At 36.6% G+C, this 23,955-nt stretch overlaps 1 protein-coding gene across 1 annotated transcript in view; it reads right to left on the bottom strand.

Moving 5' to 3' along the window:
- ACAD11 (acyl-CoA dehydrogenase family member 11) overlaps nucleotides 1-23,955 on the bottom strand; it is a 97,846-nt gene that overhangs the window by 58,509 nt on the left and 15,382 nt on the right. The window contains exons 3-11 of the mRNA XM_015132134.3: nucleotides 23,394-23,519; nucleotides 22,688-22,849; nucleotides 20,322-20,486; nucleotides 13,922-14,063; nucleotides 13,139-13,260; nucleotides 11,063-11,169; nucleotides 9,424-9,550; nucleotides 1,892-1,969; nucleotides 1,067-1,205 (exon numbers count right to left, since the gene is read on the bottom strand). Of these exons, the coding sequence (XP_014987620.3) occupies nucleotides 1,067-1,205; nucleotides 1,892-1,969; nucleotides 9,424-9,550; nucleotides 11,063-11,169; nucleotides 13,139-13,260; nucleotides 13,922-14,063; nucleotides 20,322-20,486; nucleotides 22,688-22,849; nucleotides 23,394-23,519 (1,168 nt within the window). The remainder of the gene's footprint in view (nucleotides 1-1,066; nucleotides 1,206-1,891; nucleotides 1,970-9,423; nucleotides 9,551-11,062; nucleotides 11,170-13,138; nucleotides 13,261-13,921; nucleotides 14,064-20,321; nucleotides 20,487-22,687; nucleotides 22,850-23,393; nucleotides 23,520-23,955) is intronic.

Genomic DNA, 23,955 nt, shown 5'->3' on the forward strand with positions numbered 1-23,955 from the left:
TCCCTCTGCTATAAAAACTCTTTCCCCATATAACAGCATGGCTAACTCAAGCAATCACCTTATACAAGTTATTATCAAATGTCATTTTTCTCAATGAGGCCTATCCTGACCATTCTATTTAAAAATGTAACCCATGGCCGGGCGCGGTGGCTCACGCCTGTAATCCCAGCACTTTGGGAGGCCGAGGCGGGCGGATCACAAGGTCAGGAGATCGAGACCACGGTGAAACCCCGTCTCTACTAAAAATACAAAAAATTAGCCGGGCGCGGTTGTGGGCGCCTGTAGTCCCAGCTACTCAGGAGGCTGAGGCAGGAGAATGGCGTGAACCCGGGAGGCGGAGCTTGCAGTGAGCCGAGATCGCGCCACTGCACTCCAGCCTGGGCTGGGCGACAGAGCGAGACTCCGTCTCAAAAAAAATAAAAAATAAAAAATAAAAATAAAAATGTAACCCATATTCCCTGTACTTCCAATTTCAGAGCTCCCCTATTCTGCTGGTTTTTTCCCAAAGCACTTTTCATCTTCAAACTTATTACATAAGTTTGAAGTTTACTTATTATAATTATTATTTATTTTTGTCTCTTTGTATGTCAACTAGATCCTTGAAGGAAGGCACCTCTGTGTATTTTATTCACTGATATATCATTGCAAGAACACAGAACACTGCCTGGGACATCGTAGGTAATCAGTAAATAATTGGTAAATGAATGGTTTATTCATTTGGTGAATGAACAGTGAGGCTAACCAAAAGATCTGAAACTCTCTATCCATTCCAACTAGTAATAGAAATATACAATTCCCAATCAGGAAACTGAGATCCTTACATGACCAATCCCTTTGGTGGCTAATTTTTTTCACCAATACTCTTAATTGTAATGATATTTAACAAAAGAATAGTCCAATGAAAATTTCAAATCCATTTCTTACATTTAAATCAAAGTAACTGAAAAATAAAATTATAGCCAAATTCGTAAGTCAATAACTTTGTATAAAAACACATTCTTAGATAGAAATTTTAAACACTGATCAAAATATTAGAAAAAAATCTGTTTTCAATTAATGTAGTAACCTGGTGCTTGGCAGTTAAAGACATCTGGAGCAAAAAAGCATTTTCCTGTTTCTTCAGCAATCAAGGCATAGTCCACGTTGCTGAGACCGCTGACAGCCGGCAAAAACAAGTTCCAGAGACCCTCGGCTTTAGCCATTTCCTGTCAAAGTGATGAACACGCTAGAGTGACCATAATTTACCAGGACTCACACTAGTTTATTTCTTTTTAAAATATTGGTATTTATGACCTTTGAAATTTAAAAACACTTATGGAGTTATTTATTTTACTGTATTCTCCAGTGAGCAAAACCAAGTTCTTACTAATTCATTATAAATCAACAGTTTAACCACTAATAAAATGTCTTTTCCTCCAAGCTTCCTTGGATTTGGCTGAAAAATTAAGTTGGCTACTTGAGAATTTCTTATTGAATCAGAACTATTACAATCTCCCACATTTGAGTATAATATGCCAAATACACTACTTTGTGCATTTTAATTTCTTACATGAATTGATGTTAAGATTTGAAAAACATGAAATTTAGATTAATTCTATGTGGGACAAATGACCTGCCTTGACTTCAGTCTCAATTCAGTGATGGCTAATAATGAATAGTTTTAATCATATTTTTCCCTTTGAACAGCTGTAAGAGGTTGTCTTCATTACTACCATATATAGAACACTACCTAGCCTAATTTGTATGTTATGGACTCTATTAACTTGCTTTTTTAAAAGGTTATATTGATATAATTTTCCTCTACATATATAACAATAGCAACAACAAACTAAGGTCTAGGGTCTCAAAAAACACTTGCATATGAATTTTCCAGCGTTAAAGATTTTCTTACCTTGAGTTTATCAATCACTAAAGGTCTTCCCCACTTGTTCACTGAATTTTCATTTTGAACATAGAACTCAATTACCTCCTTAAAGTAATAAAAGAAAAAAATTTCATTAGCTAAAGTTAATACAAAGTAAACAACATCATAAACTGCTAATATCTAAAATAAACATTTTTAGGCGAAGATGCTTTTTCAGCTATTATTAAACCAGACGCAGAAGCATAAAACATTCTAAAGGTTTACTGATCACAAAATCATGCTGCCACAATATTAGATAGTAGGCTACTAAAATCTTATACCAAGATTTGAGTGTTTCATTTCTAGCAATATGGCAAACTAGACAGTCATAGAAACCCCTCAACTAAAAACATTGGGTAAAATATTAAAAATAGTTTTTAAATACATTTATTAATACATAGCCATGCTGGAAGGAAAATAAGAAAATTCCTTGGAGGCCAGAAACAAAAAAGCCTGCTCTTCAAGTGTGAGCACACATTGCAGCCAAGTTTGCCCAGGGCATATAGGCTGATCTATGTTAGCCTAGGTAGGCCCTAGGTATTAATGGGCCACATAGGCAGGAGTCAGACACAGTCAAATGCCTCAAACATGGCAAGAGGGAGGACCAAAGATCAGCTCTTCCCTCCACCAAAGCTAGGCTGCTTGATGGGTAAAACCTAAGTGGAAGAAAATTTAAAAAGCAAAAATAAACAGAAAACCCACCCCTCAGAAGTAGACCATGGAAATATAGGCCTTTATATAGGTCTTAGCTCTGGTTGGAATAGACAAAATAAACACTTCTAACTGAAGCCTGTCTTCACCCAAGTTTGGGACTGAATTCATAGACTTATGGGGCTCTAAAACTGCAAGCCAACATTTAAGTTTGCAATGTTTCTGGTGACTGTGCCTGCTAACACATGGCAGATGCGAAAACAAATCCTATCTGTAGGAAAGACCTTCAAACAAAGCCTTAAATAACTTTCACAGATAAAATTCCAGAACATGAGTTCAAAATAAAAAAGGTACTTATCACTCAAGGAAACAAGCCACCATTAGTAAGAGTTAGCAAAAACAATCATTCACCCAGACAGAACTGCACTTCCCAAAGACTATAAATAGAGTAATGATCAGTCACAGGACATAAACTATTTGTGTTTAACATATTTCAAGAATAAAGGAAGAAATTAAAAGCATAACAAAGGGCTATCAAAAGTGACCAGGCACATTTGAAAAAGAATTGAATAAAACCTAAAGAAAGGAAAACCATAGAAATGAAACTTAAAAACTCTATGGCAGTGATTCCCAAATTTTGGTGGCTCTAAGAATCTCCTGGGGAACTTGGTAAAAATATGGGGGCCTAAGCTGTGTCCTACTTCAATGAACCTGCACTTCTGTGTCCTTTACTAGCTTAAGCAATTCTCACACACTCCAAAATCTGAAAACAGTTACTCTGTGGATGTTGAAAAGTAGATTAGATAACAGCTGAAAAAACAAGTCATAAATTGGAAGAAAGATCTGAAGAAATTTCTCAGAATGATGCACAGAAACTCAAAAGAAGGCAAATATGAGTGGTAAAGGAATATAACGAATTCAAAGAGAAGTTCTAACATAAGTCTAACTGGAGTCCCAGACACAAAGAATGAAGAGACGCTATATTTGGAAAAATTACTCTTAAAAGTTTTTGGAACTGATATGACAGCAATCCTCAAATTTGGAAAGCCAGTGAGGCCAGAGCATAGTAAAATTACAGAACATTAAAGAGAAAGAAAAGTTCTTAAAAAGAGAAAGAGGAAGTTGCCTCCTTAGCACAGTAGGCAGTGTATCAGTCTCATAATCTGAAAAAGAGAAAGAAGAGGGGGAAAAAAGAAAGATTACTGATAATTAAACAACAGTTAAGATTGACAGCTGACTTCTCAAAGCAACAAATGAAGCCAGAAATCACTGGGATAATAGCTTCAATTGCTGAGAGAAAATAACTGTCACTGCAAAATTCTATATTCAGTAAAACTATCTCTATAGAACTAGGGCAAAATAAAGGTATTAACAATAAGTAAAGTCATTGACACCTCTCCCCAGCAAGGAAAAAGGAAAACAAAACAGAACAAAACAAAAAAAAAAGAAAAGAAAAATAAATGAAAGGTTTATTAGCACATTCACACTAAAGGAACTTGACCTAGAAGAAACATCTGAGTTGCAAGAAGGAATAGTAAATAAAATGATAAATAGGTAGGTAAACTTAAAATTTTAAACTATAATCCCAGCATGTGGGGAGGCCAAGGTAGGCCACAAATTCAAGGCTGTCCAGAATCAGAATTCTGGCCAGAGGTCAGAAATTCAAGGCTGGCCAACATAATCAAACCCATCTCTACCAAAATATACAAAAATTAGTTGAGTGCGGTGGCACATGGCTATAGTCCCAGCTACTCAGGAGGCTGAGGCAGGAGAATCACTTGAACACTTGAACCTAGGAAGCAGAGGTTGCAGTGAGCTGAGATCGTCCCACCTCACTCCAGCCTGGGTGACAGAATGAGACTGTCTCAAAAAAAAAAAGAAAAAGCCAGATAAAACAATAACAATCTCTAATTTATACAACTAAAATAATCAATATAGAACAAAAATATTGGAGTATAACCCCATTTTCCAATATTTTGCTATTATAGTATCTCTGTATGTTTCTATACTTAGGCTAGTGGTATTACTTATAAACATTGTCAAAACTCTTAATCCATATTATCCAATTATTTTCCAAATCATTCTTATCAATGTACACTCATATAACAATGTACTAAAATGTTGCTTTCATTGAAGCATGGCTAGTCTACAGTATTGCTGTATTTAGTGAAAACCTCAAGAAGGCAAAGGTCTGCTCTTTCAAAGGTACCAGGATGAATAGCCCTTGTCATTTCTGTCAGGAAGTCAGTTAAATTGGAAGATTTCCTGTTTGGGGTTGTTTATTATTTCCATCCCTTATACTGCCTTGGAAATATTCAGTGCTACTGTGTTTGAAAAGAAATATGTAATACATTTCTCATTTTCTAATCTCTGACCACCTTTTCTCATCTCTGATCACAGTCTGAAGAAATTAAATTATGCCAGTGTTTATATAATTATTTTAAAATTTGTATTATTTAATACTTTGAGTTCTAAATTTTATCCATTTAGATATTTGCAAAGTTTATTTGTGGCATGGTAGGATTCAAAATTAAATAAAATTCCTCACTACAAAGAACCCTTCTTTGGTTCTTAAAGAAAGAAAAGTAATTTATAGTTAATAGCCAAAAGCAGAAACTAGGCTTGGTGCCTGGTCAATCTTCCCAAAATATCACCTGTAGCATTCTGTGTCCTCATTCACTGACAGAGATACTAATTTTGAGTATGTTGGTTGGTTCAGCATCTTAAATCTGAGCCTACAAATAATTTTGCAAAATGTTTTTCATTTTAAACTGAAGTCTACTAGAAAGAAGCAACAGAGTTCATCCTTAGTACATTAGACTCAGTAGGGAAGTATGATTAATGTTACCACGAATGCTAAAAGTGTGTTCTCAGTGTGTTATGTTGCTAGTTCCTGTTTTACATGCTATTTTTAGGATGTCTTATCCACTTTAAATTGGCTTAAACTAGCTTTTAATATTTTCATAGATATGGGTTATGTTCTCACTTTACAATATTCAAGGGGTTTCAAAAGGTCATTAGAAAAGTTTAAATGAAGCTTATGTTTTCTCATTATAGAAAATTTGAAAGTACCTAAAAATATAAAGAAAAAGTCATCAAGAATCTCAGTAAAGACAAGTGCTGTTAAAGTATTGTATTATATGATACAACCTATTTTCTAGAAATGACTGTTTTGGTTTCCGTAAACTTAGTTATAATAATGTTGGATAGAATCTTATATAGATTTTTCCCTCTTTCATTTTGAAAAAGCTATTTACTTTTCTCCAAATATAATCTCCAAATAATATCCTCTAATATGCTACACAGAGATTTGTATTGTTCACAATCATTCTACAGAATAAAACATTTTTACAGATGTTGGTACAGTACGACTTTTTTAAAAGAAGAAAAAGCTCACATTATCAGATATGGATATGTCTCAGATTTAAAGGATCTTCAAAGATTGTGGCTTTTCTGGTCACACAAAACATTGGCAATCTTCCCTTTAAAGCCACAGGCTGCTTTTTTATTTATCTTAAAGCACTTCCTTTTATTGCAGATTTTTTGTACATATTTCAATAGCTGCATGATACAAAGTTCAGCAGAGTATCACAACCTAACTTGTGATACCTCTTCTGTGCTGCAGTTTCTCTTATATGCTTATTCACATTTACCAATGAAAGAACAAGCCTGCCTGGTTTCCTCTGCCAATTCTGAATGATGGGCTGGTTCCAAGTACTAGCATGCTATCAGATAGGCTTCATTTTAGAGAAAGTAGGTCGGAATCAGGCAGTAACCAGGGAGGATAGACAACCTGAGATTTCTGCCCAATCCCTACCACCCTCCCCCACCCCCCCAAAAAAGAAAAGTTGGCCAGGTGCGGTGGCTCACACCTGTAATCCCAGTGCTCTGGGAGGCTAAGGCGGGAGGACTGCTTGAAACCAGTAGTTCTGGGCAACAGAGTGAGACCTGGTCTCTACAAAAAAATGTAAAAATTAGCCCAGTATGGTGGCATATTCCTGTAATCCCAGCTACTCAGGAGGCTGAGTTGGGTGGTTCGCTTGAGCCCTGAAGTTTGAGGCTGCAGTGAGCTAGGATCACATCATACACTCCAGCTTGGAGACACAGCAAGACCCTGTCTCTTGAAAAATAAAAATTAAAATTAAAAAATTAAAAAAAAAAATAAATAAATAAATAAATAAAAGGCCGGGTGCAGTGGCTCGTGCCTGTAATCCCAGCACTTTGGGAGGCCGATGTGGGCAGATCACGAGGTCAGGAGTTCGAGACCAGCCTGGCCAATATGGTGAAACTCCATCCCTACTAAAAATACAAAAATTAGCCAGGCGGCCGGGCGCGGTGGCTCAAGCCTGTAATCCCAGCACTTTGGGAGGCCGAGACGGACGGATCACGAGGTCAGGAGATCAAGACCATCCTGGCTAACACGGTGAAACCCCGTCTCTACTAAAAATACAAAAAACTAGCCGGGCGAGGTGGCGGGCGCCTGTAGTCCCAGCTACTCGGGAGGCTGAGGCAGGAGAATGGCGGGAACCCGGGAGGCGGAGCTTGCAGTGAGCTGAGATCTGGCCACTGCACTCCAGCCTGGGCGACAGAGCGAGACTCCGCCTCAAAAAAATAAATAAATAAATAAAAAATTAGCCAGGCATGGTGGCAGGTGCCTGTAGTCCCAGTTACTTGGGAGGCTGAGGCAGAAGAATTGCTTGAACCCGGGAGGCGGAGGTTGCAGTGGGCTGAGATGGTGCCACTGTACTCCAGCCTGGGCAATAGAGACTACATTGAAAAAAAAAAAAAAAAAAAAAAGCCAAACCATGGAAGACCCTCCTCTAGGGCACTAAATCTCATGTTGAAGCCCTGGCTTCTTTGAAACAGATCATTTGCTTTTTTGTTGCTGTTGAGACAGGGTCTCACTCTGTTGCCCAGGCTGTAGTGCAGTGGCACAATCTTGGCTCCCTGCAACCTCTGCCTCCCAGGTACAAGCGATCCACCCAAGTAGCTGGGACTAGAGGTGTGTACCACGTCGGGCTAATTTTTGTATTTTTAGTCGAGATTGGGTTTACACCATGTTGCCCAGGCTGGTCTCAAACTCCTGGGCTCAAGCCATCCGCCAGCCTCGGCCTGCCACAGTGCTGTGATTACAGGCTTGAGCCAGCATACTGGCCCATTTGCATTTTTTTGGACGGCTGTTGCAGCCTTCTGTCTGGGGGCAAACACTACTGTTATAACAGGTTGTAAGAGATCAACCCAAGCAGTCATCCATGTGCAGGTAATTTTAAAATCAAACATCTTGATTTCTTTCCCTTTCTCATTTTTGCTGTCTATATAAGCCAATCACACGGGCTCCATTGCGGGAAAATGGTTGCCACTTGTGCTACAGACTTCTTCCAAAATTCTTTTGAGATATGGCTTCCGTTGTTTCATTATTCTAGGGGTTAATCCATTCTGCTTTCCAAATCTAATTTCCATTCTCTTTTCAAAACCTTAATTCCTCTGATATGTCCCTCTTCTGTTTTCAAGCGTATACCAATTTATTCCATTTTATAAACAAACTTTGTTATTTATTAAATTGGATTTTATTTGAGGGAGGGGAAGACAGTGTTGAATTCCCACTGCTATCTTAACCTAAAAGTGTTGCATTCCCTTTTTAATACTCAAAAGCTCACAGTTTTAAAAATCAGAATTGAACAAATACTAACTAGATCAGAAAATATTCAACATGATACTTTAGTCACTAAACACATGTGAGAGGTGACTATTTTAGAAAGAATTTCCTCACTTTAAGTAGTATTTTTAAAAGAAATTATACCCTATTCTGAGACAAAGTTAATCTCAAGCCAGATATTTACTAAAAATATAATATTTATATAATTCGAGCAATAGCACAAACTGTCCTACAAACACATATTAGCTCTGAACATTTCTGTTGAAAGGATTTTGGTCTCTTTCAGTTCCCTATTTGATTTTGCCAGGCTAGTTGCAGATCTCTCAGAATCATAGATGATTAAAATGAGAATGTATTGTATATTTAGTCATACCTACTCACATTGTAGAGGAAAATACTGAGGCCACTAAAGACCACCTAACACAAGGCCACCTAACTTGTGACAGGAATAGACTAGAATAAAGCCATCTGCATTTCTACACCAGTGTTCTACCCACATACACACACCCTGCCCCACCTCCCTTACATATTTTTGTAAAAGTTTTTTGATCTTTTCTTCACAACATTTATCATCTCTTATTTAGCGTCTTCCTTTCCTGCTAAAGTCTAAGCTTCACATGAGCATAAGCCCTGTATGTCTTATTATTTATTTACATTCGGTAGCTCTCCAGGTGCCTAAGCCATCATCAAGTACCCAATAATTATTTGGTAACTGAATGAATGGATGTTCCATGTTGCCTCTCTACTCTCAGTGAACTTATTGAAACTTAATGCCTTAAAATAGTAGCTTATAGGGAAGAGGGGTGGTAGTATCTGTGAACAGCTTGAAATGATATGTAAAATTCTCTAAGTGTGTCTATCTTGTATAGTCAACACTTCTCATTAAATTGTCAAAGGGGTCCATATTTACAAAAAAAAAAAAAAAAAAAAAAAGATAATGCCTTAGGACAAGGCCCCCAAAGTAGTGTTTTACTCTAATATATTTAGGCTCCCAATTTTAAAACTACTAATTCTTTTTGGCTTAATTATAAAGCCACAGACTTATCTGTGCATTCCCTGGGTGCTATCGTGGCTCAATGCTAACGTGAGAAGAAGAATCCAGGTAAGGACTGACTGAAGAAAATGACACCATGCTTCTCCTATAAGCAGAAATCACAGAAGTATTCATCGATGGTCCTTTAGCACAAATACATTCTGTTTATATAATACTCACCTTTTCAGCTGGAAGAATGTGTTGTTTCATGAAATGCTTCACCTTGGTAAGAACTTCCTGACCTTTCCGAGTCTGCACAAACAACTGTCCAGTACTATCAATCTGTGGTAGTACAGTACTGAAAGTCCTTTGCCAAAAGAAAAAAGGTTACAAAGATGTCCAAAGATCATCACCACATGTTTCTAATATAATGTGAAGTTTCCTCAGCTACCCAAAAAATATCCCCCAGAAGGAGGAGCTGTATTTTATATTTTTAAAAAGTCTTTCATATTGTGGACTGAATGTAGAATCTCTTATATTTTAAACATTTAACTTTAATGCTTAAAGCACTATCTGGGGAAAACATATAGGCCTGGCATCACCTCAAGCAATGTTAGTGATAGATGCAGGAGGCACAGGGTCTTGTCTGGACGTGCCCACAACGGACTGGGGGCACGCCTGCACACTGGGGGAATGGGGTGGAGCCACCGGGAATTTGAGCCTTATGTAGGGGGAGGAGGCTGGCCTCTTCAGCTAGCGTGTGGTAGCCTGGCATTCAATCTGTGAAGTGGGAGCCTGTTGGCAGGACCATCTCTTTCTTTGCTGAGAGCTTTCTTTCCGCTTAATAAATCGGGCCTCCTCACCCTTTAATGTGTCTGTGTGCCTATTTTTTCCTGTGAGACGAGAACCTGGATTTTAGCTGAACTAAGGAGCAAAAAATCCTGCTTCATTAGTTTTGAATCTTTATTGAAGTCACCTGTCAGACTCTCCAAAAGAAAAAGCAAAGAAGTTGAACACAAATAATCATTATTCTTAGTATTAATACATGCCTCACAAATACAGCTGCTGAATATTAGATCTGTAGAACAGAAAACCAAACACTGCATGCTCTCTCTCACTCATAAGTGGGAGTTGAACAAACCACCATGGCACATACATACCTATGTAACAAACCTGCAGGCTCTGCACATTTATCCCGGAACTTAAAAATAAATTAAAATAAAACAAAGAAGACCTGTAAAGGTCATTATGAAGCACAACAGAATCAATTGTAATGGTGTAGAGAGAACAAATACCCATCTATAAGATAAATTGGAAAAAGCAATTTCCCTAACATTATGCCATGGGTACTTGTGGCTTAAGCAGAATTTCTGGGACAGCATCACACATGCATTTGGTAAGCAATGGGAATGTAACTGGCAAAGTGTGTTCGATGCTTGAAAAAGTGCTCCCGCTGATGAAGACATGATGATGGGTTTCAAAGATGCTTATGAAATGTCTGAATAAAACTTAATGAAATATAACAGTGGAACAGAACAATATTTCTAAATTAATAAATCATCTTATACAATGCATTTTTAAAATTAGGTATATGTAAGTGACTTAAATATTAGAAAGAAACACTTGAGAGTTTTACCTATATCCTTAAAAGTTTACACATTCAAGTGGCACAAAAATACTTTTAAACTTAAATATGGAGATTTTCTTTATGTTTTAGGTCAATTTGTTTTTAGGCATAGAAGAGATTTACCAAAAAAAAAACTATCGTGATTGGCAGCAGTATGCAATAAAAATAATCCCTACTCCCCTAAAGTTTATAACCTTCACATACCCAATAAAGGCTCTAATTTCAGTTAGCCAAGGAATCTGTTTTCCTTACCGTTTGGAGAGTTGTAGTCCAGTTTCTGCCAGAGGTTGCACAACATTGGCAAATAAAAAGCTATCCTCAGATGAATTATTTCCCAGAAGATATCTGCTATATATCCCCTACAAATAAACGTAGAACAATTAAAATTCATTGGAAACCGTCCTTCAACTATCCAATCAATCTTTCCAGTTTCTCAGTTATGTGGGACATTATACTCACACGGTATGAAGATGTAAAACAATCAATGATATCAATGTACATGCAGGAGTAATTATACCCTTCTAAAGAGTCATACTCATATCATCCAGTTAGTGCACTCTCATCCTAACATAATTCTAATTTATAATCAAATCAAACTTGAAAATGATCTCAGCAGTTACCAAAGATACCAAGTCTGCAAGTTATTTCACCTCTAAAGATCACTACCCTCCTTCATAATGGGGGAAAATCTAAAGAAACAAAAATAAGATTAAAAAAACTATAAAACCAAAGGGAAGACAATGAGATGATCTCTAAGAACATTTTATCTCATTTTTGGGCCCCTAATTTAGGTAAAACTGTCTCTTTTGAACAGTATTAGTTGAATGCTAATCAGTGTTTCTTTGATAATTCTCCATTTCTGTACTATCAACATAATAAATTCTTTCCTCTCCCCTAAAAACAAACATCACTGTGTCTTCTTTATGATTCCTTATACAATAAAACACTCTAATAGTTCTTCTATCATATTCAATTTTATATTTCCAATGAGATTGGAATGTTTATGATCATCTTGAAAGCTACTACATGTACAATATACATAGTTTATGTTGTACAATTTTTTTTGAGACGGAGTCTCACTCTGTCACCCAGGCTGGAGTGCAGTGGCGTGATCTCGGCTCACTGCAACCTCCACTTCCCAGGTTCAAGCGAATCCCCTGCCTCAGCCTCCTGAGTAGCTGGGACTACAGGAACATGCCACCACACCTGGCTAATTTTTTATTTTTAGTAGCTATGGAGTTTTACCACATTGGCCAGGCTGGTCTAGAACTCCTGACCTCAGGTGATCCACCCGTCCCGGACTCCCAAAGTGATGGGATTACAGGCATAAGCCACCGCACCTGGCCTATGTTGTACATTTTAATGTCAATCATAATCCATGTCAAACTTTTATTTGAAATGAAAAGCCATTTCAAATTTAAAGCCTATTTGGTATCTTATTTGTGGAAACTGTCAAATACAGAGACATACCCATTTTGAGAAACCCATTCTTTCAACATGATTAACTCAGGGTACAAGATGAGATGTAACACAACTATTTCAATTGTTCATGGATAGTATGAACTCTGAGGACAGAAAGTCAATTATTATAATTTTCCTTAATCATTCTTTTCTCATTCTTTTTTGCTTTTGAACTTATTCACCTGTTTTTCTTCTAAACCCTAGCCCCTTGCTATTGATGAAGCACCTCAATTTCTTAAACCTCCAAGATTCAAAGTGCCTGAAAACTGGATTAGTACAAAGAAGGCATCTGTTTAGATCACAATATAATTAGAAAAAAAACTAAATTTATGCTCTATTATGTTTTAAAATTAATCACACAAATATGACTATGAAAATAAAAAAATCTTACTCATCTACTTACTCAAAAATATTTTAAGAGGCTACTACACACTAGATACTGTGCTGGCCTCTGAGAAGTACAAAGATAATTCTTCCCTCATCATCAACCCTAACTAATAAATGGTTTCATAGTCTGAGGCAGAGATCATCAAAAGATCTTAGCTTTTTCTCACACTGGATATTCAGGAAATGACTAACCCTTACCTGCTTTTCTCTTTTTATCATTATGTCAGTCTTTCTTCCTCCTTCCATCTTGTAAGTTTATTATACAAAAAACTGATAATACATTTTGCTACTCAAATTTTTTCCTTGCCAAATTCCTATTCTGTAAATTCTGGATTTATATTTTACCCACGTCTGATACCTGTCATTATGATAAGCAAAATGATCTAAGGATAAAGAATATAAAACCTGGAAGACTGGAAAACATTGTCAACAGTACATTGGTAAATAATGGCAAAACACATGTTTAAAACAATTAATTACCTGTGCTATTCCAGCCATCTTAAAAAATGAAAGGGCAAGAAAGAAATTCCAGTTAGGAAGAATAGAATTAATTCCCCTGCAGCGGCAATATATTGAAATCAGTTCTTCCATTGATGGTATCCCTATAAAATTGGCATGTAATATAAACTTTAATTAAAATGTCATGGTGACTATTTCACAATGTTATGAGACAGATATGTAAAATACAATGTAATAAACATTAGCCCATACAACAAAACATGTTCTAAACCTTGACTTCCAAAAGATTATCATATACAAAGGATTACATTTGGTCATAAATTACTAAAAGTGGCATGCTAAGTTCAGAAAATTTAACAAAGAAAATGAAATAGGCCAGTCACGATGGCTCATGCCTCTAATCTCAGCACTTTGCAGGGGCCAAGGTGGGAGGATCACTTGAGAGCAAGAGCTTAAAACTAGCCTGTGTAACACAGTGAGACACCGTCTCTACAAAAAATTAAAAAATTAGCTGGGCATGGTAGCATGTGCCTGTAGTCCTAGCTACTTAGGAGGCTGAAGTGGGAGAATCACTTGAGCCCAGGAGTTCAAGGTTTCAGTGAGCTATGATTGTGGCACTGTACTCCAGCCCGGGTGACAGAGCAAGACCTTGCATCTAAAAGTAATAATAATAATAATAAAATAGAAACATGTTTAAGAAACAAAAACTACTATCTAAAATTGCAGGATTTTATATTTTAATTATGAAAGTAATAAAGACAATTTTATATTAATAGCAATTTAGACAACATTATGTTCTCATACCTGAGTTTTCTTGAATACGAGAACCTTGATTTATCATTGGAACTGTTCTTGGCCAAAAGTAGAAGAAGGAAAGATGAGCTAAGTCTGACAAAGGATGACCAATGGTTGAAAGCTCCCAATCCAGCACCGCTATAACTCGACACTGTAATTAAAAATACAGAGGTCTTTAACATATTGAAACTTAAAACAAGCATAATAAAGAAATAACATCGAATACATTCAAAATCATGTTTTCCATCAAAAGTCAATTTCAGGTATTTACCCACAGTGGCATATCTCATTTATAAAATAGCCAATTAGCCTTGGTTATAGAGAGCTAAGTCCTCTGGTTCCATCGCTGGCCATCAATCCTTCTCATTTTACTTTACACAGCCTTAATATCTCTGCTAATAAGCAGATGCAAAAGCAGTTAAAACTTCTCAACTGAAAGTAACTGTGATAAAAAGGAATTATAGTGAATTACTTATATTTTATTAATCCATGTTATGCATGATTAAACATTTGCTTTAGTAATTAATCTAACTACATAACAAATGTACTACTCCACCCATAGTACTTTTAAAAGTTATTTCACGTTGTAGATACAAAGCATAATTGTTATAAAAGATACTGTTAGTTTTATAAATATAAAATCCACCATTACACAGCAACATAAAACAATCATGTAACGTGGAACCAATAAAACAGAAAGTTTTCCTCATTCAACCTTGTAACAGTATGTATCAAGGGCATATTTATCTTCTTCTTTTTTTTTTTTTGAGACGGAGTCTCGCTCTGTAGCCCAAGCTGGAGTGCAGTGGCACGATCTCCGCTCACTGCAAGCTCCACCTCCTGGGTTCACGCAATTCTCCTGCCTCAGCTTCCCGAGCAGCTGGGACTACAGGTGCTTGTCACCACGCCCGGCTAATTTTTTTATATTTTTAGTAGAGACGGGGTTTCACCGTGTTAGCCAGGATGGTCTCGATTTCCTGACCTCATGATCCACCCGCCTTAGCCTCCCAAAGGGAATATACATCTTGATGTTAAGGATACAGGACATTCTATTGTTCATTTCTTATGTTCATTTGGCTGTACATATGGCCAAAAAAATCAATTTGCAGAATAGTACATAGCGTATGATCCGATTTTTGCTTAAAGAGAAAGATTATAAATGAATACTGAAAGTTGAAAGGATATTGCACCAAACTGAGAGCTATGGCTGTGGTTACTTTAAGGGATTAAGGCAGGAGGGATGAGGTCCAGAGAGGGGAACCTTCACTGCGGGGTTCTGTATACAGGAGTGATGTGACATGATCTGTATTTTAAGAGGGTCACTCTGGCTACTATGATTTCAATATACTATAGGGGGCCAGTGAGGCAGCTGCAGCAATACTCTAGGCAGGTTATCCAAGCTATATAAAACTGCAGACCCCATTTAGGTAATAGGAGTTACTGGGTTTCATGCCTCCATATAACCGTGTGTGCTTGCATTCCGTTGCTCCGCTGGCAAACTTACACACATTACTGGAGCTTTGTGTGGAAATGTGGGCTTTGGAATCAGACAGGCCTGTATTCAAACTCTAGCTCTACCATTTGCTGGCTGTATAACTCTGGACAAGTTAGTTAACCTCTCTAATCCTCAATTTTCTCAGCCATAATATACACCTCTTAACACAGGGTTAGTTTGAAGATTAAATGGGCAGGTAGCACATATAGTTCATTTACCAGTTTCTAGCAAAGTACCTGGCACACAACAGATGGCCAATATGTATTTATTTGATGAATATGTACAGAGCCTCACATATATAGCCAGGCAATCAACACTTGGCCATTGTTACTGTGGAAAAAAATTGATCACTCCTTTCTCTATGACTTTATAAGAGCTTTTACTGTGGTTATATTATACTATAAATTTGTAATATTATAAGTATTATAAATTACTATACTAGTTAGGTTTGTGAAACTACTGAAGAGGATGGATGCATTTTTCTCTTACATCATTCTATTTGTTATCTATGCTTTTAACATCCAAAGAAAGGATGAGGCACTTATGCGATAAATGATTACTTTTCTTTTTTAATACAAATTGGGAAACTTCTCTGGAGTTATGTTTCAGAATATCTGAACCATTTTTGGGGTAAAAACACAAAGCCATAAAACAAAAGCCAGTGAGAAAAGCTGATGGCTCATCAAATTGCATAAATTAGTGCAAATTAATTAGCCATAACTTATAGAATCCTGTCGATGCCTGTTTATGTTGAGAGTTATTAAAAGCTCAACATAACTTTTAGTGGTTGATCTGGACATTTACTAAATCATCTTACTGCTACTAAGGAACTTATTAGTAAAATGATTTTTGACAGTTTTTCTGAAACCTCAGCACAACAGAAAGCTTTTAGTTTTTTAAATTATCTTCTTTATAGAGAGATTCATTTTATGTATACTTTTTATGCCATTGAATTTTATTTATATGTATGTGTATTGGCATTCAAAACAAACAAACAAAAAATACATACAATCCAACAGAAGAAACAGTAGATGAAGAAGGCAGGGAAGAAAATAACAGAATTTGTTATAAAAAGATGAAGCTAGGAGTAAGGTTATTACACATAATTGAATGTGATAGGACATGCAGAGTTGTTAGTGTGGGTAGTAAGATTTGCTTTGAATTTTTAGCGGGTAAAATAAAGTGTGAAGCATGGTCACTCACAATCTTTACAGCGAATGCAGGTCAAAAACAAACCAGCTGCTCAAGAGGGACAACTTTTCTTGGCAATGAGGCTAAAGAAAAATATCACCCATTGCCGGGCGCGGTGGCTCAAGCCTGTAATCCCAGCACTTTGGGAGGCCGAGACGGGCGGATCACGAGGTCAGGAGATCAAGACCATCCTGGCTAACACGGTGAAACCCCGTCTCTACTAAAAAAAATACAAAAAACTAGCCGGGCGAGGTGGCGGGCGCCTGTAGTCCCAGCTACTCGGGAGGCTGAGGCAGGAGAATGGCGTAAACCCGGGAGGTGGAGCTTGCAGTGAGCTGAGATCCGGCCACTGCACTCCAGCCTGGGCGACAGAGCAGACTCCGTCTCAAAAAAAAAAAAAGAAAAAAAAAAAAAAGAAAGAAAAATATCACCCATCAATCTGCATACAGGTGATATTGTGTAGCGGACTAAAACGTCTTCAACAATATAAAGAGAACTTTTCAGGGGCATGATGTAATTCCTAGAAAGCAGGCTATGCTGGAAAATGACTGAAAGGACAAAGATGAGTCAAGTAGAAGACAAAACCACATGCTGGGAGTGGGAACCGAGATGGGACAAGAAATGTGAGAGTTTGAGAAGAAGAGAAAAGATTTAGAAAGGCCATTTTTTAAATGTCACAGGTTTTACTAAGAGATGAAGTTACAGCCTAGATAAAATCATGTGGCATAAAAATGTCTCAGACCCAATTAACCTTATTCCACTTTATTCTGCAGTAAAAATATGAGGATTCAAGTTTAGGGCTAGAAATTGGTTAAAGTCAAGGGGTGATGAACATCCCCTGTAGGATTATTAGAAAAAGTAAAATAATAATAATAATGATGATATGAAGTCAGGATGGGAAGATTCTAGAATAATAAGTAACCTAAGGTCAGGACACTTTATAATTCTTACATTACTTACATACATCTATAGTCAAAAAATTATTAATGAAATCGATACTAAAGAGGGTAGTTTTTGAGATGACTGATTATGATCATGTGGCTTATGTAGGATAAGAAGTCAAGTGAAGTCATGAAGGGCTTATGGATTCTAAATTAACAGCAATCAAATTTACAGTGTCTCAGGGAAGATACAGAGAAATAAACGAACAGAAGGTAAAGAGGGTGAGGTCAAAGATAACAGGTTTCAATTTCTAGATCACTGAAGTTGACAAGTTCCAATGGATGTTTCTAATTATATTTTTCAAGTTGAAATGACAATATGCAGATTTTACATTAAACTCCAAGATCCTAAACATTTCTCTACCGGTAAAATTTATATTTGGAAAATCAACATTTTCCAGGAAAACTGGATTTCTTTTCAACACTGCAGTGAGCATGTTGTGCTACTGAAACACTTGCTCAAACATGCTTTAAATACTTTATAAATAAGTAACGGAAAATAATTTCGTTTTGCCATATCCTGTAGTTTCCTTTACTGGCTTACCCCACACATTCCTGGAAGGTTTGTCATTTAAAATTGCTTTTGTCTTCTTTCTTAATTGTTGTGTTTTCTGATGACAAAAACACAACATGCTGTTGTTTTAAAAATGAAAACAAAAAACATCAAATCCTAAACATTACAGAAATGTACAATTATGTCTCCTCTAATTCCATCCCCTACAACCACTGTTTAGGTTTTAGTACATATTATGAAAGATTTACTTATACCCTAATATTTTTCTGAAGAAGCTTGACAAGTAGTCTTAGAAAAGTCAGAGAGAAAAATGAAGGGGAAAAAATGGAAAAGTGAGGGTACCTGAAATGAATTGAGCATCATTGATGTGCCAGGTACCAGCTAGTTGCTCATATTGACTGTTTCATTTTAGCTGCCCAGCAACTCAGAAATTTTTTTTTTCAATTTTAAAAGGCACACAATGTCAATTTCCTGGGTTTGATAATGTACCATGGTTGTATAATATCCATTTTGCAGAATTTGGATGATGGATACACAGGACTTCTCTGTACTATAATACTTTTTTACAACTTTTTGTGGAACTCTAATTATTTCGAAACAAAAAGTTAAAAACAGAGATACAGAGAGAGATTAAATAACTTGCTTTAAGTTCACACTGCTAGGGAATGAAAGTTAAGCACAAATTTATGAGATGGAAATAGTTGCTTAGTGAATAATTAAAATTAATCCCTTCAACATAGATTCATTCAGAATCATATAAGTACCTGCAATATAAAGATGAATAAGACATAGTCATTGTTTTAAAAGAACTCCAAGTCTAGTGGGTTCTGTTATCTACTATAGAGACTCAATATTATATAGACTCAACTAAAATATTAAATGACACAGATCAAATACAGGCCAGATCTTGGTATGTTTTAAGGCATATGCTTTTATAATTTTCTAGATTATAAATTAGCATATTTAATTTTTCTAGTCTAAGGGTAGATAATTAACAAGGTTAGAATTCAGAATTCATCAGTGCCAGTAGCAACAGGTTGCACATGTATGCACAAACATACATAATTACATACTATAATTTTAATATCTAAATTGACTTTTTTTTTTTTTGAGACAAGAGTTTCACTCTTGCTGCCCAGGCTGGAGTGCAATGGTGTGATCCTGGCTCACTGCAACCTCCGACTCCCGGTTCAAGCAATTCTCCTGCCTCAGCCTCCCAAGTAGCTGGAATTACAGGCATGCGACACCACGCACAGCTAATTTTGTATTTTTAGTAGAGATGGGGTTTCTCCGTGTTGGTCAGGCTGGGACTTTCTATGAAAATTTTTTTCTCCTGTGGGTAAACATGCTCACATGTGTTTACATTATTTTTGGATTTTCAATTGATACACACTACTTTGAGTTATGACAACAATGCAATTTATAATGGTATTTTCCGCCATCCTTTTCCAATAGGAAAGGAACACAAAACCTGGAAGTTTAGCACACTAATTTAGAGCAGCTCTTCCTGCCCTAAAACATCTTAGCATTCTAAGAAAACTAATGAACCCAGAAAATCCTCCTCTCAGAAGCCGGATTCAGGGAACTGCAAATCTTTCTCATGCATGTAGGAATACTAAGTGCCAAATGGCATGCCCAAAGACATACAGTTAATCAGAGGAAAACTGAAGAGGTTTCCTCTTTCCCACTATACTGTAATCCTAGGCCTCATTGCAGGTGCTCAGTGGAGGAGTACAGCTTTCATTTGTTTATACTCTTTATAAAGAGTACAGTGTGCACATTTACACAGAGCAAGGTTATATTAATCTCATGGAATTCTTTTGAAGCCTCAAGAAGCTTTTGGAATTCTCTGTTCTCAGAGTTTATAATAAACAGATAATAAATTCTTCATGAGATAGGGCTAAAAACCCCAAAGAAGTATAAATGAACCAGAAAAAAAAGCAAGAACATGGATAAGCTAAATATTGTAACTAGTAGATGAAAAACTTCTTTGAAGAAAACAGCATTATGCATGTAAAATTCCCAAATCCTTTTAAGCAGTAAACCAAATACCACTTGGAATTAGAACCAGTCTTAAAGGTAGGCAGCTAACTTACGCTGGAAAATCTGCAGGACTGCTTTCCAAAAATTTTGAGTGGTGATGACAGTCTTGAGCTGTAGGGGAACAGGGACTCCGTTGGGCTTCTTCAGTGCTCTGGGGGAGCATTTACTTAGTATTGTGTCACAAAACAGACCTACTCAATTAATTGTAAACATAGTTAACTGTACCTCTTTAGGGTGGAAAACTATGTTGTCTAGTCTGAAATCTCCATGAATCAAATTCTCTTCATTGTCATTATCCGGCAAGTTCTTCATTAGCCAGTCCGATAACTGTTGCATGGCAGGGATGTCCTGATGAGCTGCAGCTTGATATTGCTTTGTCCAGGTTGATACCTAAAGACATATAAATAAGAAAAATAGTAAAGCTGAAAGTGGAATGTAGGATCTAGCAATTCTAAAATTAAAACAAAATTCAAATGCTGTTTTACTCCTAAATACTTAAGACCCATACTGGTGATACTCATGTCAGCCTAAAACACTCAAATCAGCCTAAACCTTAAACATTTAAGTCTCTTTTCCATATAGTTCCATTTTACTTACCTAGCTTTTTATCAGGAGAAAAATACTGGCCTAGGGATCAAGAGATATGGGTTCTAGTCTTTATTCGACAACTACTTTGTAGAAGAAAAAAGAAAGAATGCATACAAACACACACAAACACACGTGCACACATACCCACTCTCTCTCCCTCTCTCTCACACACACACACAAACACAAATATATAGATACAGATAATTTCTGGAAAGGGTCACAAGAAATAAGTAACCCCTAAAAAAGGGAATATGGGGACTAGAAGAAAAAAAGAAGACATTTACTTTTTTTTTTTTTGAGACAGAGTCTTACTCTGTTGCCTAGGCTGGAGTGCAGTGACTCACTGCAACCTCCACCTCCCAGGTTCAAGCAATTCTCCCGCCTCAGTCTCCTGAGTAGCTGGGATTACAGGTGCACGCCACCATGCCTGGCTAATTCTTGTATTTTTAGTAGAGAGAGAGTTTCTCCATGTTGGTCAGGCTGGTCTCGAACTCCCAACTTCGTGATCTGCCTGCCTTGGCCTCCCGAAGTCCTGGGATTACAAGTTTCAGCCACCGCACCCCGTCTACTTTTCATTTTAATACTCTTTCTTATTATCCATAGAATTTTCTAAATATATTACAGGTATGATTAGTGTAAAGATCTTCTATTGTTCTTAGAATTGAATACAAACAAATCAACTTACTCGTAAAGTCCTCCAACAAGTGGGACCATCTTGTTTATTTGTTTTTTTAATCTCCATTTCCCAAGGCATCTTTGCTCAATTTAGTGCAATAGAGCAAAGATCTTTACTTGGTCTTATCCAGTCATATCGACCTGGGTTTAAATTATATCTAAGCCACTTACTTGTATATTACTTGATTGATGCAAGCCTCCCTTTCTTCATCTGCAAAATGGGAGTAGTAATACCTATATCTTAGGGTTGTTGTAAAGATCAAAAAAGAGAGGTCGACAACTCACTCTGCCATGTAGGACCTAGCATATAGTAAGTATTCTCTAAACTTTAGTTTCCTTTTCTCTTTCCTTAACTCCCACAAAATGATATGCTTATAAAGGAAAGCTGCCCCATATATATCTAGTATTGCTTTTCTTTAATTTAAAATGATCCCCATCACTCTAAATTTTATCTTTCCTTAAATACTCATTATAAGATATCTCTCCCAGGAAGCTTTCTCCATATAAGCAAGGGCAACCCAGCTTCCACCCTTTGAATGGCTCTTATGATGAGTATCAATTTACTACTAGATTTTACACTCTTTTACACCATTTTCAGGTTTCATGTATGACATGCGTGTACAGGTCTCTCAAAAATGACCACAAGTTCCTATGGGGAAGAACCTATTGTATATTTTTCTTGATATTTAACACAATACTCAGCAGGTATTAAACACAGAGTCAAGCTTAGTAAATGTCTGCCAGTCCAACTTAGAAAGAAAAAACTGTAGGCCGGGCGCGGTGGTTCATGCCTGTAATCCCAGCTCTTTGGGAGGCTGAGGCGGGCGGATCACGAGGTCAGGAGATCGAGACCATCCTGGCTAACACGGTGAAACCCCATGTCTACTAAAAATACAAAAAGTTAGCCGGGCGTGGTGGCGGGCGCCTGTAGTCCCAGCTACTCGGGAGGCTGAGGCAGGAGAATGGCATGAACCTGGGAGATGGAGCTTGCAGTGAGCAGAGATTGTACCACTGCACTCCAACCTGGCCAACAGAGCAAGACTCCATCTCAAAAATAAATAAATAAATAAAATAATAATAAGAAAAAATTGTATAGTTAAAAGTATTGGAAAATTAAGTGAAGAGTCTAAAACAGAAGATTTTGTGGAACAAAACCTAATATAAAAACATAAGATAATTTTATACTAAAAACTAGTCATTCTGAAGGACAATGTTAAAAGTCATAGCCAAGCTTCAGAAAAGTATACAATAATAAGTTTTTTTGTTGACTAACAAGGTATATTATTTACAAGAACTTGAAAAAATAGCTATTAATGTAGATGCATTACCTGTCTTTTGCAGTACCCAGCACCTACACCATATCCTTCCAGCTGCAATGACTGTATATTCAAGGAATGTAACTGAGCCAATGTTTCTACCATGGCCACATATATGGCTGAACGTTCTGCTGGGCTAACTCCAGGAACTGTTAAATCACGAAAGATTCGACCCTATGGAAGTGATTACAACAGATTATTTAAATGTGTGCAATCAATACTTTGTAGAATATACTAGAAAAACATTCATTTGTGAAACATATTTAACATTAGAGTATACATGCCAAAGGGAAAATAAAAGGATATGCCAAGATAAATGTAAACATCAAAACTACTCTCAACTATTTTACAGAAAAAATTTAAAACACATTTTGAATTTATTGTTCTTAATGTCTTGACCTATGTGGAGTCTTGTTTTCCCTACTACCTTATGGACAATTTGGTTATTGCCATTACAGATAGCTCTTTACTGACACCTAGAGGAAAATTTAAGAAGAAGTCAATACCCCTTAATTACTAAATTTGTTTTTTGTCTATACCATCCCTCCCTTTGTAAGTGCTCAAATTTGAACAAAATTGTAAGTCTTTGCAAAGCAATCTAATTACCTAAAATGTTAAATAACAAACTATATCATTTATTAAGTATCATAAAACATCTTAATTAACTTCATAATTAAAAGTAAAAGCAACAACAAAATAAGATTAAGTGTTAATTTACCTGCACATGTTCCATTATGTAAAATTCTGTTCCAATGACAGAAGTATCACTGCAGTACAGTATAGGCTTGGGAACAGGGAATCCAACTGAAAACAAGGCTTTCTGGACTTTAAATTCTCTATCAATCTAAATAGGATGATAAATCATTAAAAATCAGAGAAACTGATTTAATTATAAGTAAATGTAATAACTACTCATCAGCTAACCTTAAGGCTAGAAAACAACGTAAAACAGTATCAACAAATACTCCAGAGGATAATAGTAATAACTTCCCTAATAGTAGTCTTGGTGTAAGCATTATGATTATAAATTAGACCACTACTAAAAAATGTAATTTAATTAGAATAAGAAGATGAGCACCTGCACGAGACTTAACCCTGGCTCTGATGATGTGAAGGCAATAGTTACTGTTCACAATATTTCACATATTTTATCATAAAACATCCCTTTTTCCTCAGCAGTTCCCTGGCTGGCTGCTCACTCTTTCATGTCTTCCAAGGAAGCTCAAGTAAGTCTCTATTCTAGCATTCTGCCACAGTCAAATACAAAGAGCTGGGGGTGA

Source organism: Macaca mulatta, chromosome 2, assembly GCF_049350105.2.
Source record: "Macaca mulatta isolate MMU2019108-1 chromosome 2, T2T-MMU8v2.0, whole genome shotgun sequence".
Lineage (NCBI taxonomy): Eukaryota > Metazoa > Chordata > Mammalia > Primates > Cercopithecidae > Macaca > Macaca mulatta.